At 35.6% G+C, this 16,994-nt stretch overlaps 1 protein-coding gene across 2 annotated transcripts; it reads right to left on the bottom strand.

Moving 5' to 3' along the window:
• Window positions 1-656: 656 nt before the first annotated feature.
• LOC132547682 (protein FAM228B-like) lies at window positions 657-16,728 on the bottom strand. 2 transcript variants are annotated; one of them, XM_060211472.1, is made up of 9 exons: window positions 16,597-16,728; window positions 15,871-16,020; window positions 13,079-13,138; window positions 11,508-11,585; window positions 10,353-10,550; window positions 7,215-7,295; window positions 6,831-6,899; window positions 2,005-2,237; window positions 657-1,328 (listed from the first exon to the last, which is right to left on the bottom strand). In XM_060211472.1, exons 1-9 carry the CDS (start codon window positions 16,702-16,704, stop codon window positions 962-964), a joined length of 1,344 nt encoding a protein of 447 aa, XP_060067455.1. In that variant the 5' UTR covers window positions 16,705-16,728; the 3' UTR covers window positions 657-961. The 2 variants fall into 2 exon arrangements, with proteins under 2 accessions (XP_060067455.1, XP_060067457.1); XM_060211474.1 differs by lacking the exon at window positions 6,831-6,899.
• Between the last annotated feature and the right edge of the window lie 266 nt (window positions 16,729-16,994).

Below are 16,994 nucleotides of genomic sequence, written 5' to 3' on the forward strand. Positions count from 1 at the left end.
ACCTTTTCACCGAGACAGAATGTTAAAATAGACATCACATTGGTGTGTTTGTATTGATAATTTCCTAGACTTGTTCCCAACACAGTCAATTCTAGTGTTGTACAACATGTGAGCAAATTGTGTGACTGGGTAAACATAAACAATTTATAAATCAAAATTTAAAAGGAAAACAACAAAATAACCAGTTAGATGAAGCTCAATTCATACCCGTCTCATTCAGAAAATTTTTGAAGAGTGAATACTTTTGACAAATGTACCTACAATAGTCAACACAAAAGACTGAAGAATGAATTAATGTATTTCTGTGCTCTAGGAGGTTTTGAAGTAGTAAAGAGACTGGTGACATAAAAAAGCAAGCTGTGACAGTGGTTGGAACGTTGAGTTAAGTAATGACTAGTACATAGCACCGTGCTAACTAACTCAACACATATACTGATCTACAGAGCCTCTCAGGGAGGCCCTCTAACTACTATCTAATCTAATGCTCTAAATAATTTGAAAGCAATTTGTGATTTCCTAATTATCGATATTTTTGATTATTGGATTAAAATTTCATGTTGCTTTTCAATTATTTTGCATTTATAACCCTTGTATTTGGCTAATTCTTGTCTGAATATTGTAAGCCCAACCCCCCAACACCCCCCACCCAACCCTTCTCCTTTTTTTCCTTTTCCTAATATCAAGAAGTTAAAGATTTCTACATAGTGCATTGTCACCTCAAACCTAGAGAAAATTTCAGAGCATTTAGCTCTCTACAATGGACGGATTTAACATATATAAACAAAACAAGAAACAGCACTAAAGCACAGAGACAGCAGGTCTATGTGTTGTGCTGCTGGCTAGGAGAAAACAGATACAGAATACTATACAATTTAAATCTGATGATAATGTTTTGGTGTAAAAAATGCTTTAAACAGAATCATATAACAGTTTTATAGTGCATTAAGTGCATCACACATCATTAAGAAGACACGGCAGCTGTTGGTACATTGTCAGTGAATTGTACAGCTTTGGTGGCCACTGTTTCTGGAGGTGCCATAGGGCATGGCTCAGCGGGTGGGTGTGGCTGTACTGGGGGATGTGGCTGTACAGGAGGATGTGGCTGTAATGGGAGGCATGGCTCTGTGTGTTCACGCCGTAACTCTGGAGAGGAATTTGGAGGTATTATGCGCACATTCTTTTTAGATTTTCCAAAAGGTGGAGTTTCCTGGAATATTCGTTTCCTCTGTATCTGCATTTCTTTATAGCGTTGGTGATTGTCCTGGGGTGTCTTTTCCCAAACGCTATAGTCCAAGTTACTGGTGTTAAAGGTGCCTCGCATTCTGCGCCTACAAATGCAATTTTCATTTTCAAAAGGAAATTTTACATATTATATACAAATATATATTATCAAACATCTACTGATACAAGAGGAAGAGATTAAGGTAGGATGTGTAAGTGTACCAAAAGTCAACATATTTATCTATCTGTTTCATCATACGACATCACCCTCTACAAAGTACATATATCATGTACAGCCCACAGGACAGTGCAGGTTAAATGGTAAAGGACGTTGAAGACTTGGCTACCAAAATAAAGGACAGTAAACTTGTTTTCAGTGGATAAGATGAGAACAAAAAAATTTTTTTTAAAATAATATTATTAAGAAACATGATGAAAAGTGCATTTGAAAGTTAAAAGTAAAATTTGGTGCATTACAAGGCTGGGGATATCAAGCGAGCAGGAATGTCTGTTTTAAACAAGCCTAATATTGGACTCGTCATTGTTGTTGTGACAGATTTAAACTGAACAAAAGAGAAGAAAGAATGAAAATTCATATTAGTCTGCAGGTGTATTTGCTTGTCAATAGGAAAAAGTATGACTGTTTCTAGAAGTTTATGTGGATAATGAAATCCTTGATTCAAATTGAAAATTTCCCAAATCCTGATGTTTTTGAAGATTTTTAGTTGTTTGAATTCTCTGAAATTATGACAAATCTATAAGAATTTTTATACTTGTTTGTACCTGCTGGCCATGCGAGGGGTACTTTCTATGTTGTGTAAAGGCATTTCTAGCCACTTAAGGCTGTCCGTGCCATGACGACCAAGTGGCACCAAGGGCAGGGGAGGTAACTTCACTTGTTCAAGATCCTTGTCTGTGTAACTACAGCCAGTAATACATCGAAGGACAGTCCTGTCTTCAGCACTGCGCTGTCTCCCTTGTGACAATAACGGATCCCTCAGGGCAGCTGTAGATACCTGGAGTGAGTTAAGGGTAGTGATAAAATATATCATAAAAATCTACATCTGAGCAAGTAAGGCTTGTTTTATCACGAGGAATGCTTATTTCCTGAAATTAGATATTCCCTTAGTGAGTGAGAATAGAACTAGAGAGTAACTCTACACTACAAAGTATTCCAATGAATCCCAACATGTTTACATTATATCTTAATAATTAAATTTAGACAAGAGTGTATGTTATATAGATACTACAATAACATTTTTCTTTAATAGAATAATTATATGTATAATTTCTAAACTCTACGTATAAAAAACTTCAATCTACCATACACTTCTATATTCTACATGTAAATAAAAATAAAATCATGTTTGGACTATGAGAGCTACTGTACTAAATTCTAGTGGCTGAATTCTGTGTGATATACAGAGTGAATGGTGATGAGTACATACATTATAAAAGCCAAGTGATACACAGATTTAGGAAAATAACTGTGAAATAATCCAACAATGTTAATGGGCAAGTCTCCTGAAGCCAATCAATATAAACCATGAACTACTGTTGGTAAAATCTGGTGACTAACACATGGAACACAGATCACCACCACCAAGTTACAGCTCCACCAATCAGTTAGGTAAAACAGCACAGTTCTATCTGACACCAGATATACATGTCTTCAATCTTCCTAATTTAACTGTCAGATTGAATTTGAAGGAGTCAGATAGAACGTATAATACCACAAAATTTTTAAAATCCCTTTTGGTTTGGAAAATTTTGTAAAAATCTACAGAAAAACAAATGTTTGTACCAGAAGAAACACTCTAAACACTGATACAGGGTACGCCATATCATAACATTGTCTATCTTTCTAGCACTATTATAAACAGCTTAATTATCATTTAGGCTCATACAATGGTAAAGTTAATAAGAAAAAGTGTACAATTTATACTTCTATCTGTCAGTTCTATCTGTTATCTGAAACAATGTTCAGACAATTTTGAACCTTTACCTTGTTCTCATTTCTGTACCCTGCAATGTTTTGAATGTTTCGTTGTACAAATTTTGTTTAAATGTCTAATAATATAATAAATTGATATTCATTTTTCCTATCTTAAAATCATGGTGTATATTACAGGGTGTCCTTACAGGAGTCAGTAGTAAACAAGGTACATGTATCTGTTAAAGGATGCTCTTAAAGTCAGGTGTTTGTAAAGACAGGTTTCACCTTGCTAACTCAGTCATAGTCCTGGTATGTATTACAGGGTGTCCTTACAAAGTCAGGTGACTGTAAAGACTGGTTTCACCTTGCTAACTCAGTCATACAGTCCTGGTATATATTACAAGGTGTCCTTACAAAGTCAGGTGTTTGTAAAGACAGGTTTCACCTTGCTAACTTAGTCATAGTCCTGGTATGTATTACAGGGTGTCCTTACAAAGTCAGGTGACTGTAAAGACTGGTTTCACCTTGCTAACTCAGTCATACAGTCCTGGTATATATTACAAGGTGTCCTTACAAAGTCAGGTGTTTGTAAAGACAGGTTTCACCTTGCTAACTCAGTCGTACAATCCTGGTATGTATTACAGGGTGTCCTTACAAAGTCAGGTGTTTGTAAAGACAGGTTTCACCTTGCTAACTCAGTCATACAGTCCTGGTATGTATTACAGGGTGTCCTTACAAAGTCAGGTGCCTGTAAAGACAGGTTTCACCTTGCTAACTCAGTCATACAGTCCTGGTATTACAGGGTGTCCTTACAAAGTCAGGTGCCTGTAATGACAGGTTTCACCTTGCTAACTCAGTCATACAGTCCTGGTATGTATTACAGGATGTCCTTACAAAGTCAGGTGTCTGTAAAATTAGGTATATTAGATTGACATCATTGATGTCAGCTATACCAAATGAGTATTTTTATGGTTTCATTGTATTAGCTAGACTTCTGATAACATCATAATAAGTCAGATGTCAATGTAGGGGGAGGGCACTGTATAAAATGTCTTTCACATTCACCATGTTTATCAAGAAAAAGTAAAACTTTTGTTAGACCTGCAATAAAGATGTTAGTTCAGTACTAGAAATCACTCTTGGTACAATTGTTATGTTTTCCTGTAAATAAATCACAGGATAACACAATTTTGTAAACAATAATTTTGAACTTGTAATTTGAAATTTCAAGGAGGAGTTTGCACTTAATTTGTATTTCAGATATAACAACTGTACTGTCAAGTGATTCTCAATCTAATCTACTCATATATCCATCATTTCATCTACAACTGAAAACATTTTGGGTTTTATTAGCACCTGGACTAAATGTTAAGGAAGTTTCCGTTTATAATGTGTACTGATATATGGAGCCAGAATAGTTAACCTTAATGTTGTAAACAAGTACTGAACAATCATATACTTTCATGGGGCAAACATTTTGTGGAGCTTCGAGAAGATACCATTTTGTAGGCATTTGATTTCAGTAATTATTGGTATCCTGATCACCATATATAAAAGATTGATATTTAACATATTACTAATTTATAGACATTTAAATTCATTTATTAGGAGTAATCACGAAACGAATTAAAACCCCACAAAAAAAACAAACACAAAAAAAAAAAAAAAAAAAAAATGAAATGGTTTGCAGAAAATTCAGCATTTATGGAATATACAATTTTTTGAAACCAGTAAAGAATTCACATTAATTTTGTCGCTCTGAGATCAAATTTGAACTGTTAGACTAGTTGGTTAGCTAGAATGGCTCCTGGGAAAGGATGAGGGAAGGTCTACTCCAACAGAGAGCATACCATAGTTTAAAGGTCGTCTTGGCTAGTGGGCCGAGGGTTATTCAGGGAGTACCCTGTTTAAGGTCCATTTTTCCCCACATGGCTGGCTTGGTTATATAAGCATTAAGTATATACTGCCTGCAGCCTGCCAAGGGCTGGTACAAAAACATTACAAACCTGAGGTACATCCTCGATGTCTTGTAACACAATAGCCTGCATACACAATATGTATACAACTGTAGTATTAATTATCACAAATATTCACATATACAAACATCTTTCTAGTGCTGAAAATCAATTTAGTTTGCTAACTTCTCTTTTCTCACATTCAAAGTCACAGAAATAGACAAAACATGAAAAAGTTACCATAGTGTGTTGAATTGTTCACATGAAAAAATGAACTATTGTTTTCTTCTGACATCTAAATTAAAAGTTATAGGATCTTCAGATCTAATTTATCTCTCTATTGTTTGTTAGTGCTAACCTGAAAAACAAAACTAATCAGATGGTGATCGTTTACCTATAGATAAGTAGCTGGGAGTATTCCTACAACTGTCAACACTGCAACCATTGTAGGGGGTGGCAGGATGACTATGTAATACAGAGTAGGACTGGGTAATTTATGTAGTGGAGGGAGGACAGGACAGTTTATATAGTAGAGCGGAGGACAGGATCATTTATGTAGTGGAGGGAGGACAGGGCATTTTATGTAGTGGAGGGATGACAGGACAATTTATATAGTGGAGGGAGGACAGGATCATTTATGTAGTGGAGGGAGGACAGGGCATTTTATGTAGTGGAGGGATGACAGGACAATTTATATAGTGGAGGGAGGACAGGATCATTTATGTAGTGGAGGGAAGACAGGGCATTTTATGTAGTGGAGGGAGGACAGGGCATTTTATGTAGTGGAGGAATGACAGGACAATTTATATAGTGGAGGGAGGACAGGATCATTTATGTAGTGGAGGGAGGACAGGGCATTTTATGTAGTGGAGGGGGAGGGGGACAGAGCAATGTCTGAAGTGGAGGGATGACAGAACAATTTACGTAGTAGAGCGGAGGACAGGACAATTTATGTAGTAGAACGGAGAACAGGACAATGTATGTATTGGAGGGAAGACAGGACAATTTATGAAGTGGAGGGAGGACATGGCAGCTTATGTAAGTTTTGGAGGAAAACACCTTCTACTGTGGAGACGGAGTGACCTGTCTAATTCTGAGCCATTTAAGGGTGACATCCCAGTCACAAGTTTCATAAACTCACTTCATAATGAGGAAACATAAAACATCAAAGAATTATCTAGAATCAAAATATAAACAGCTTACCATTTTTGCCCTCACTAGACTAATGACAAACTCATGCATTATTCCACACCTACTTCTGTAACATGCATCAATTAGCTGGTCTAAATAACTTCTCACACACCTACACATGTGCACACTTGTGACTTTACGCTTTCTTTGATGATACATGCACATGTGTCACATGCAACTATCAGTTATCATTAACAGCAAGCTCATACAATGTTTAGTGGGGACCAGAGGTATAAAGACATTATCTTAAGTGATTTCTCAAAAATATTGAAAAAAAAAACAAGAACAAAACAAAGAAAATGTGGGAATATTTGGCTGATATTCAGATCACCACTGCTGGATAGACCAGTGAGTAGTTATGGTTTTAGAAGGATTTTTGAGCGATGTGTGAAATTTAACAAATGGTCACACACAAAAATTGGTGAATTTTTAAAAGTTTTTGAAAGACCTCAGGTCATGGGTGAAGGGGTGACAGGTTAGAGGTCAGGTGAAGCACTGGTGGACAGGCAGCACAGTTGACCTGTTACCTTGTAATGCTGATGGTCAAAATGTTTCTTGGCTGCTGCTATCCGCTTGTCCCATTTAGCACATGCATGCTGAGACCAACAGGTTATAAAATAGCATTATAGGATTATTGCTTTAAATGCTTCATATTAATAAGGTCCATTATGGTGTATGAAGGTATATGACAATTTTACTAGTCCATCCCTTTTTCCAATAGCAAATGAAAATGCTGTGAACTGCACCAATATATGTAAACATTATTTATGATGGGCAGTATAATAGTGTATTTTGATACCATTAAAGTGTATTTCAGGTGCCATTCCAGTTTATTATCAATTTGCCATTTATAAAGATGATTATAATAGTCTGTACATTTATACATATTTTGTTTGACTCGTGAAGATTACCTTGATAGGTGCAGGACGGTGACCATTTAGTGCCTGGGCATAATACTCCTCTGGATCCATAGTATCTAGGAACACATGACCCTGTGTCAAAGAAATCCAGATATGTCACATCATTATTGTAATTAAAGATCAATTAGTATAATCAAAATGTGTCTCTTTGTGTAGGATATTTACATATAGAGAGGTACTGTTTTGTCAAGTCTACCTTTTCATTGGTAAACTCTGGGTATCCTTTGTTAGATTTATACTTCAAAGCAATGGATCTTAAATATACAAGATGCTGATAAAGATAACAAAACAGTAACTCAATAAATGAATAAATAAAAATGGCATACAACAAAACCTTGACAAAAACTTGTTTGTTAACATAGCCATCAAAATGACATATTTCCACAAACATTTTGATGAATAGAGTAACTGAAGAATTATTGAAAACTGATACAACAACAATAACACATTAAGAAGAGCCATGCTAATAAGTGACAGATTACCCCTTCACCACACAACCTGCTCTTTGCTGCGGGACCAGATCTGTTTTTAGATTTCAATTCCTAGTGGAAAAGAAGTGCAATACAGTGCATAAGGAGATCCTGTTAAATAGTGATATACATGTACAAGTAATTACATGTACCTGTGGTGAGACTTAGTAGTACCAAATTTATACAGACAGAGCTGTGGACATATCTTCTGAATGGTAAACTACAGGTACTTTTTGTAGACATACATATCTCCCTCCTATAGTACCTTGTGACTGGTAAACTACCAGTACTGTTTGTGGACATACATATCTCCCTCCTGTAGTCCCTTGTGACTGATAAACTACAGGTACTGTTTGTGGACATACATATCCCCCCTACAGTACCTTGTGACTGGTAAACTACAGGTACTGTTTGTGGACATACATATCCCCCCTACAGTACCTTGTGACTGGTAAACTACAGGTACTGTTTGTGGACATACATATCCCCCCTACAGTACCTTGTGACTGGTAAACTACAGGTACTGTTTGTGGACATACATATCCCCCCTACAGTACCTTGTAACTGGTAAACTACAGGTACTGTTTGTGGACATACATATCCCCCCCCTACAGTACCTTGTGACTGGTAAACTACAGGTACTGTTTGTGGACATACATATCCCCCCTACAGTACCTTGTAACTGGTAAACTACAGGTACTGTTTGTGGACATACATATCCCCCCTACAGTACCTTGTGACTGGTAAACTACAGGTACTGTTTGTAGACATACATATCCCCCACTACAGTACCTTGTGACTTGTAAACTACAGGTACTGTTTGTGGACATATATATCCCCCACCCCCTACAGTACCTTGTGACTTGTAAACTACAGGTACTGTTTGTGGACATATATATCCCCCCACCCCCTACAGTACCTTGTGACTGGTAAACTACAGGTACTGTTTGTGGACATACATATCCCCCCTACAGTACCTTGTGACTGGTAAACTACAGGTACTGTTTGTGGACATACATATCCCCCCTACAGTACCTTGTGACTGGTAAAATACAGGTACTGTTTGTGGACATACATATCCCCCCTACAGTACCTTGTGACTGGTAAACTACAGGTACTGTTTGTGGACATACATATCCCCCCTACAGTACCTTGTGACTGGTAAACTACAGGTACTGTTTGTGGACATACATATCCCCCCTACAGTACCTTGTGACTGGTAAACTACAGGTACTGTTTGTGGACATACATATCCCCCCTACAGTACCTTGTGACTGGTAAACTACAGGTACTGTTTGTGGACATACATATCCCCCCCTACAGTACCTTGTGACTGGTAAACTACAGGTACTGTTTGTAGACATACATATCCCCCCTACAGTACCTTGTGACTGGTAAACTACAGGTACTGTTTGTGGACATACATATCCCCCCTACAGTACCTTGTGACTGGTAAACTACAGGTACTGTTTGTAGACATACATATCCCCCCTACAGTACCTTGTGACTGGTAAAATACAGGTACTGTTTGTGGACATACATATCCCCCCTACAGTACCTTGTGACTGGTAAAATACAGGTACTGTTTGTGGACATACATATCCCCCCTACAGTACCTTGTGACTGGTAAAATACAGGTACTGTTTGTGGACATACATATCCCCCCTACAGTACCTTGTGACTGGTAAACTACAGGTACTGTTTGTAGACATACATATCCCCCCTACAGTACCTTGTGACTGGTAAACTACAGGTACTGTTTGTGGACATACATATCCCCCCTACAGTACCTTGTGACTGGTAAACTACAGGTACTGTTTGTGGACATACATATCCCCCCTACAGTACCTTGTGACTGGTAAACTACAGGTACTGTTTGTAGACATACATATCCCCCCTACAGTACCTTGTGACTGGTAAACTACAGGTACTGTTTGTAGACATACATATCCCCCCTACAGTACCTTGTGACTGGTAAACTACAGGTACTGTTTGTGGACATACATATCCCCCCTACAGTACCTTGTGACTGGTAAACTACAGGTACTGTTTGTGGACATACATATCCCCCCTACAGTACCTTGTGACTGGTAAACTACAGGTACTGTTTGTAGACATACATATCCCCCCTACAGTACCTTGTGACTGGTAAACTACAGGTACTGTTTGTGGACATACATATCCCCCCTACAGTACCTTGTGACTGGTAAAATACAGGTACTGTTTGTGGACATACATATCCCCCCTACAGTACCTTGTGACTGGTAAACTACAGGTACTGTTTGTGGACATACATATCCCCCCCTACAGTACCTTGTGACTGGTAAACTACAGGTACTGTTTGTGATCCCCCTCCTACAGTACCATGTGACTGGTAAACTACAGGTACTGTTTGTAGACATACATATCCCCCCTACAGTACCTTGTGACTGGTAAACTACAGGTACTGTTTGTGGACATATATATCCCCCCTACAGTACCTTGTGACTGGTAAACTACAGGTACTGTTTGTGGACATACATATCCCCCTCCTACAGTACCTTGTGACTGGTAAACTACAGGTACTGTTTGTGGACATACATACCCCCCCCTACAGTACCTTGTGACTGGTAAACTACAGGTAATGTTTGTGGACATATATATCCCCCTCCTACAGTACCTTTTGATTGGTAAATTCCAGATATTGTTTGTGGAGTTCCCGTTTCCGCCTATCAAGTTCGGGCCAATCATCACTGTCCATAGCGTCAATAATATTTTTTCTAAGAGGCTCAAACACTCTGTCATTCCATTTCTTGTGTAACATTTCCTTCTTTCTCTGTTCCATGACATCTTTATAAGTGATGTATTCTTCCAGGTTCTGGAATTAAACATAATCAACAGCTCTCTAAGATATGTATCCCCATCAGTCTGTATAATTACATATTCATTGATGTCAAACATCCCTGGAGAATATGGTTTGAAATGGTAAAAGAAATTGAACATCAGAATGTTTACATATATAATGCCGATATGTCATGTATAGATGTATACCTGTAAATATCAAATACTTCGATAATAATTTCTATGCCTATTGACTAAATAAATAACTGTTATTTATTGTTCAAATTGAAAAATAACGAAGATAACAGCAATACTCCAATCATACAGGACCAGTTCTACTTTTAAATGGTGTTAGTGTATTGTCTGTATTGTTTACCCTTACTGGGTGTACTAGGTATGTCAGGTGGTATAACATAACCAAACATCCTATTCCACTGTGAACTATATGAAAATAAGTAGAACATACTTATGATTCTTGGACCTTGTTATAGATATTCCTATTTTCAGGGTAAAGTTTGTAACCGTCTATGAATAGGGTAATAATTAAGCTACAACTTCTGTTGGCTTTGAAATTCATCCAATATTAGGTTATTTGGTAACCTCTTAAAATTAGCATATCATGTTAATTTTCAGTCAACAACACAAACTCTTTAATATCAACTATACCTCAAGTGCAAGTCTGTTGACTAGAAACCTATATCTACTTTGTATATGCACAAGAGGTACTCTGAGATTTATTAAACAAAGCCACTTAGTCATGAAATTACCCTAAAATATAAACAATTTTTATTCACATATCCCTCTTATTAATTGAATTGGGGGAAGGGGTAGGGGGGCTGCCATCTTTCTATTTATATACTAATGAATATCCTTGGTTTCAGAGTTAAAATCAGAATTTGGAGATTTGGAGAGCAATGTAATATTGACCAGCATAGAGGTCTGTATAACTTAAGTTAGATGACCTTTACATATACACTGTGGCCTTGACTTTTACCTTGACAAATGTGTCCTCTGTCTGCAAGAGAGGCTCATACAGTTTACGAGCTTCTCTAGTCTCTATATCTGATTTCTCCTGAAAAAGGTATAAATGTCAGAATTAGTTAAACATTTCACAGTAATCTGATATTTTAGTTACCAGTCACTTTCCCACACCAATTATATAAATAAGTTCTTCCACCATTGTTATTTCATAACCAATCCATTAAATTATTTTACAATTTATTTCTTCTATAACAATACAACATACACTGAAACAATATCAAACCAACAATAATAATGAATTCTTCTGAATTTTTTTATAAAATATATTTCTAGGCTTCAAGTTATTTTTTGAATTGATTTGGATACTGCAAAGAAATATTTCTATCTGAAACAATGATTATGCAAATTTCAAAATATGTTAATGATTAATAAGTTAACCAGCCAACTCCAGCCCTTCATTAATAGCAATTAGGTGTTCTTTTATAACACAAAAATTCTATCAGTTGAAAATCACTAGAAATCTATCTACAATTTGGGAACAAAATAAGCTGGTAAACAAATCTAAAATGCTTTTAAATGCATGCACAGCGTATCTGGAGATTCCTATAGATCAGGGACGAATTCATTGTAGAAACAAAAACATGTTCAATCTCCTAAAGTCCGAATAACCTAGTACACTTTCAGCAGAATTAAAAGTATTTTTCAGCTAATTATTTTAACACCAAACAATGATATCACTAATGATACCTGGTTAAAAAGCTTGGGAAATGCAAACTATTCTAAAACAACACTGGATACAGCATATAACTTTGGTAAACTGAGAGATTTCCTTAATCACTAATCAAATTTAATTTCATGGCCAAACATTTTCTAGTTAATGAAGTGAATAAATTTGCTGCTGACCTATATCTATTTTGTTATGAATGTAATTTTCAATGTTTTCCATGGAAGGGATTCTGACACAAAGTTATCTTTATCCTGGCTATGAATCAAGCTAAGGGTGCCTATGTCATCCCAAAATTTCCTTATTAAAGGAAAGAATCCCTTTTTGAAAATTCAAATTCCATGAAGATCAAGGCAATCAATATCATAATTATTCCCGAATGTGCTTACTTAGGGAATATTTCATTACCCCTGTATATAAATACTTAAAGTCTATAAAACAGTAGTAACATCATTCAACCCTGAATACACAAAATCTGTAAAGATGGTCATAAAACTTCAAATTGTACTGCACTTAGCTACTGAGATATCTAAAGACAACTTCATACTACTTTACATTGATTTTCCCTTTTTTCCTTATTTTTTTCGCTACAGGTCAACTCAATTAAATATTCAAGCAAATCTTAGGGTGGGGGGAGGGGGGTGGGGAACTCAGCATCATATGTTAATAAAAAATAAATTTTGCATGCAGCAAAACTTGACAAGCAAAAACAGAAATTATCAATTTCATTTGTTAATATAAACATCATAATGACATATTTCAACAACATTTTGACAAATAAAGTAACTGAAGAATTATTGAAAACTGATACAACAACAATAACACATTTAGAAGAGCCATGCTAGTAAGTGACAGATTACCCCTTCACCACACAAACTGCTCTTTGCTGAGGAGACAGATCTGTTTTTAGATTTCAATTCCTAGTGGAGAAGAAGTGCAATACAGTGCATAAGGAGATCATGTTAAATAGCGATATATGTACATACATCAAATAATTACATGTAACTGTGGTGAGACTTAGTTACGAACATCATGTATATGGTAATGAATTCATACACATGTTCAACCTCGTACAGTTATTTATTACAAAGAAAGTTTAAAGTACTGTCATTAACATTATAAGAACATAACATATATTTACACAAAGTGATGTACCTTCATTTTTTTCACTTTACACACCATTTCTCTGAAGAAATGAGAAGCTATGCTAATTTGTACTTTATTCAAATAATGACTTTATTCTTTTACAGATGCTTACATAAATACCGGTAGATAATAATAGCTTGTGCCAAGTCATTTAAATGAGACAAGCATCATTAGAAAAAATGCCATTGGATACAACAGGGAAAATACTTAAAATGAGGTACATCACTGTACATTGTGTATGAAGTGATCCAATTGATGAGTGGTGACACGGTGAGTTAGAAGTCCACATGCCCCTACTACTGACCCTGTCATGTGACACGGTGAGTTAGAAGTCCACATGCCCCTACTACTGACCCTGTCATGTGACACGGTGAGTTAGAAGTCCACATGCCCCTACTACTGACCCTGTCATGTGACACGGTGAGTTAGAAGTCCACATGCCCCTACTACTGACCCTGTCATGTGACACGGTGAGTTAGAAGTCCACATGCCCCTACTACTGACCCTGTCATGTGACACGGTGAGTTAGAAGTCCACATGCCCCTACTACTGACCCTGTCATGTGACAGTGAGTTAGAAGTCCACATGCCCCTACTACTAACCCTGTTCTGTGATATGAAAATGTAGACTAGTAGACTCCCTGACTAGAAAAGTGATGTGCAACAGTAAACCTCTATCATACTTGATATAATGTTAAATCACTGATATATAATTGGTGGTTAATTTAAGTCAATATCTGGAAGGATCTTCATCATCTCTGTTCACTGAATGTGGGGACTTTTTGGTAAAACACCTTTAGAGACATCTCGCATATAAATTAATCGACCAGTGACATGATCATGAGCAGATACATTATTTCTGATAAACAAAACATGACATACAGACTTTAACATTAGAGTTATTATCATGGATACATCAGGGAGTTTACAAATAATTATACACAAATTGTTGGTGAAACGACAAAAGATAGAAAAATTGACTTTGTATCAGGTTCACATTAGGAGAGGATATTTTTTGGAAAACACTGCTGTTTGAATTTTTTAGAATAAAAAGACAATCAACATATTTACACAACAGCTAGTAAAAAGAGTTTCAGCTTTGGAATCCCTACAGTCAGTAAGCACAGAGAATTGCTACAAGCTGATATAGTAAACCGAAGAGAGAAAAGATAGAATTTTTATATACATTGTACCTGTTTTTCTAACCATGCATTGGGTATAGAGAACTGTAATATAAAATAGTACTGTGCAGTCGTATTTCCTTATACAACATCTAGGAATGCTTCAAAAACATAGGTCAGTGAAATCCAGTAACATAGAATCAGTGTTAAATGTAGACTGTAGACCAGTCATTCTAAGCATGTCTCAACTTAAATGGTAAACATGTTAAACTCTGCTGATATCCGTTTACCGCAATGATAAATACAAAGATGTCTATATATGAAAACATAGAATAACTTCTTTCATTGAAATTCAAAGATTATTTTTTACAAAGAAAATGGATACTTAATGACAGGTAAGAAGAAAGGAACTACTTGTTAAAATCTGACTATTTGTATGTAAACATTTCAGTACTTCCTTACACAATGTAATTTCATACCAAGAAAAAAAGGTTGGAAATAGAATGATTAAATAACAACTAAACTTTAACTTGAGAGAAACTAAGAACTATCAGTACTATCATAGTCTATGACAACTGTTCTACCTGTATGATTAGGGGATGAACAAATGTTCAATTTCATATATGTAGAATAGTCAATATGTATTCTAATCTAAAGTAGGATATAACACTAACTTTATTCAAACCACAGCTGTACAGATTACAGTTATTCTTGAGCTGATCATTTTAACTTTTTTTAATACATCTTTGATTAAATCAAATTCTAAGTGGCTATTACTTCATGGCCATTATTTCTAAAATCTTTATTTTTCAACATCATAGAATTAATAGTAAATCTTGACTGTAATTACTGTATTTATTGAACTAACTTGGTGGTGGAGTTGCAATGGTTTCAATACATGGTACCTATCATTGGTTAAAGTAATTGCTATAATAAAATTAGGGTCAATATTAAAACAGAAATGTTCAGTTTTTTATATTGAAAATTATTTATAGAAAAGGGAGTTTAAAAAAGTGATCTGGTATCAAAGTTACTGAATCATGATAAAAATATGTATGTACTAAACACACAGTACAATGATGCTTATGACTGGTAACAATATTTCTTATCAATTGGAGTAAGGCTTAATTTACATAGATAGAATTAAATACAGTGTATTGAAATAAGTTCTGTGAATCAAGATACAGATAAATGAGTTTGATAACAAAACATTTATAGCTTAAAATCACAATGTGCATTTTTGTTTTCAGATAAAGAAAATTTAAAGACCTTAACATAATGTTTAAAATGCTTCACAATAAGGGGCAATCATGATTAAAAAATGTTTCAAATCAAAGATAATGATTAAAATCTCTCTTCAAATTTTATAATTTACAAAAAGCTTACCTGTAGTCCTTTGACTGTTTTCTCATTTAGCCAGTCCTGTACCCTCATGGTCTGTCCAATGAGACTTTGTGAATCCATTCCTGCCTCTCCATTTGTGGTCTCTACTGCTTGTCTGGACTTTCGGCCTTTAGTTTCTATCTTGTCCATCAGCTGGATGCAAAACAGTTAATTAAAGATGGCATATAATCATGGTAACATGTGTCAGCTATTATATGTACTAAATCAGTACTGTACACAGTTTAACTTCACTAAATTTTTAAATAAAAGGCTAACAATTTAAGAGATTAATTTCAACCGAACGAAATCGCATTTTGTAATTATTGATACCATTATTACAGTTACATGTGGACTCAATTTCAATTGCACTTGAAAATAACAAACCATACAATAACCTTATAAAAACTAAGATTAATGTTTCGTTTGTTATTTTAAGTGCTATTGAAATTGAGTTCACAAGTACCCGTAATCATTACCCAAGCAATGTCGTTTACAATATGCGAAAAAGTGTACAGTAGTTGAATATTCTGTAATATCATGCTTAACTTATATGTACACCTTACGATTTGCCTATATAATTCAAGAATTCATTTAAACGACTGACATGTTGTTCAAAGAAATTTACTACAAAACTACAAAAAATAATAATATAATAAAATTCATTGGTTGGAATGTTTTTTGTTTTTTTTGTGGCAGACATAAATAACTCGCGTTACAGTGGCAACTTACAACAGACATAGTGTGATCCTGGCTATCCACAGCTAATTCCCGGATCACATCATTATCGTGAATGTGTACACTACCACCATCCTGCTTTAAGCAAAGAAGCGACGACATTTTGCTCGCCTACGCCGCTACAGGCGAGCAAAACTCCCAAATATCTTCTTGAACCTACAAAATGAGTCGCTATCAGATTGGCAATCTTTCTCTTTCCGCCATTGTGAAACAATGTGACGTCACATGGAGATCAAAACAGTGAGCAATAATTTAATTAGCTGGACAAGAATGATTAGTGTTTACCAATAACGCCAACGATATACTTGTAAATATTCGTTATCTGAAAGTAGGCATGCTAAAAATTCAGTTATAATGTCAATTAAAGACTAAATAACAATAAAACCGATAGT

This window comes from Ylistrum balloti, unplaced genomic scaffold (assembly GCF_031769215.1).
Source record: "Ylistrum balloti isolate Yb309-2 unplaced genomic scaffold, AGI_CSIRO_Ybal_v1 Utg369972, whole genome shotgun sequence".
NCBI lineage: Eukaryota > Metazoa > Mollusca > Bivalvia > Pectinida > Pectinidae > Ylistrum > Ylistrum balloti.

What these genes read in the sequence shown, in the direction of transcription:
- LOC132547682 (XM_060211472.1), bottom strand. Translation starts at nt 16,704, where the DNA reads ATGTCGTCGCTTCTTTGCTTAAAGCAGGATGGTGGTAGTGTACACATT. An exon ending in GCAGTTTGTGTGGTGAAGGG is followed by an intron (nt 11,586 to 13,078) that starts GTAATCTGTCAC and finishes TACCTTTTTCAG; the next exon opens with GAGAAATCAGATATAGAGAC. An exon ending in CAGAGGACACATTTGTCAAG is followed by an intron (nt 10,551 to 11,507) that starts GTAAAAGTCAAG and finishes GTTTAATTCCAG; the next exon opens with AACCTGGAAGAATACATCAC.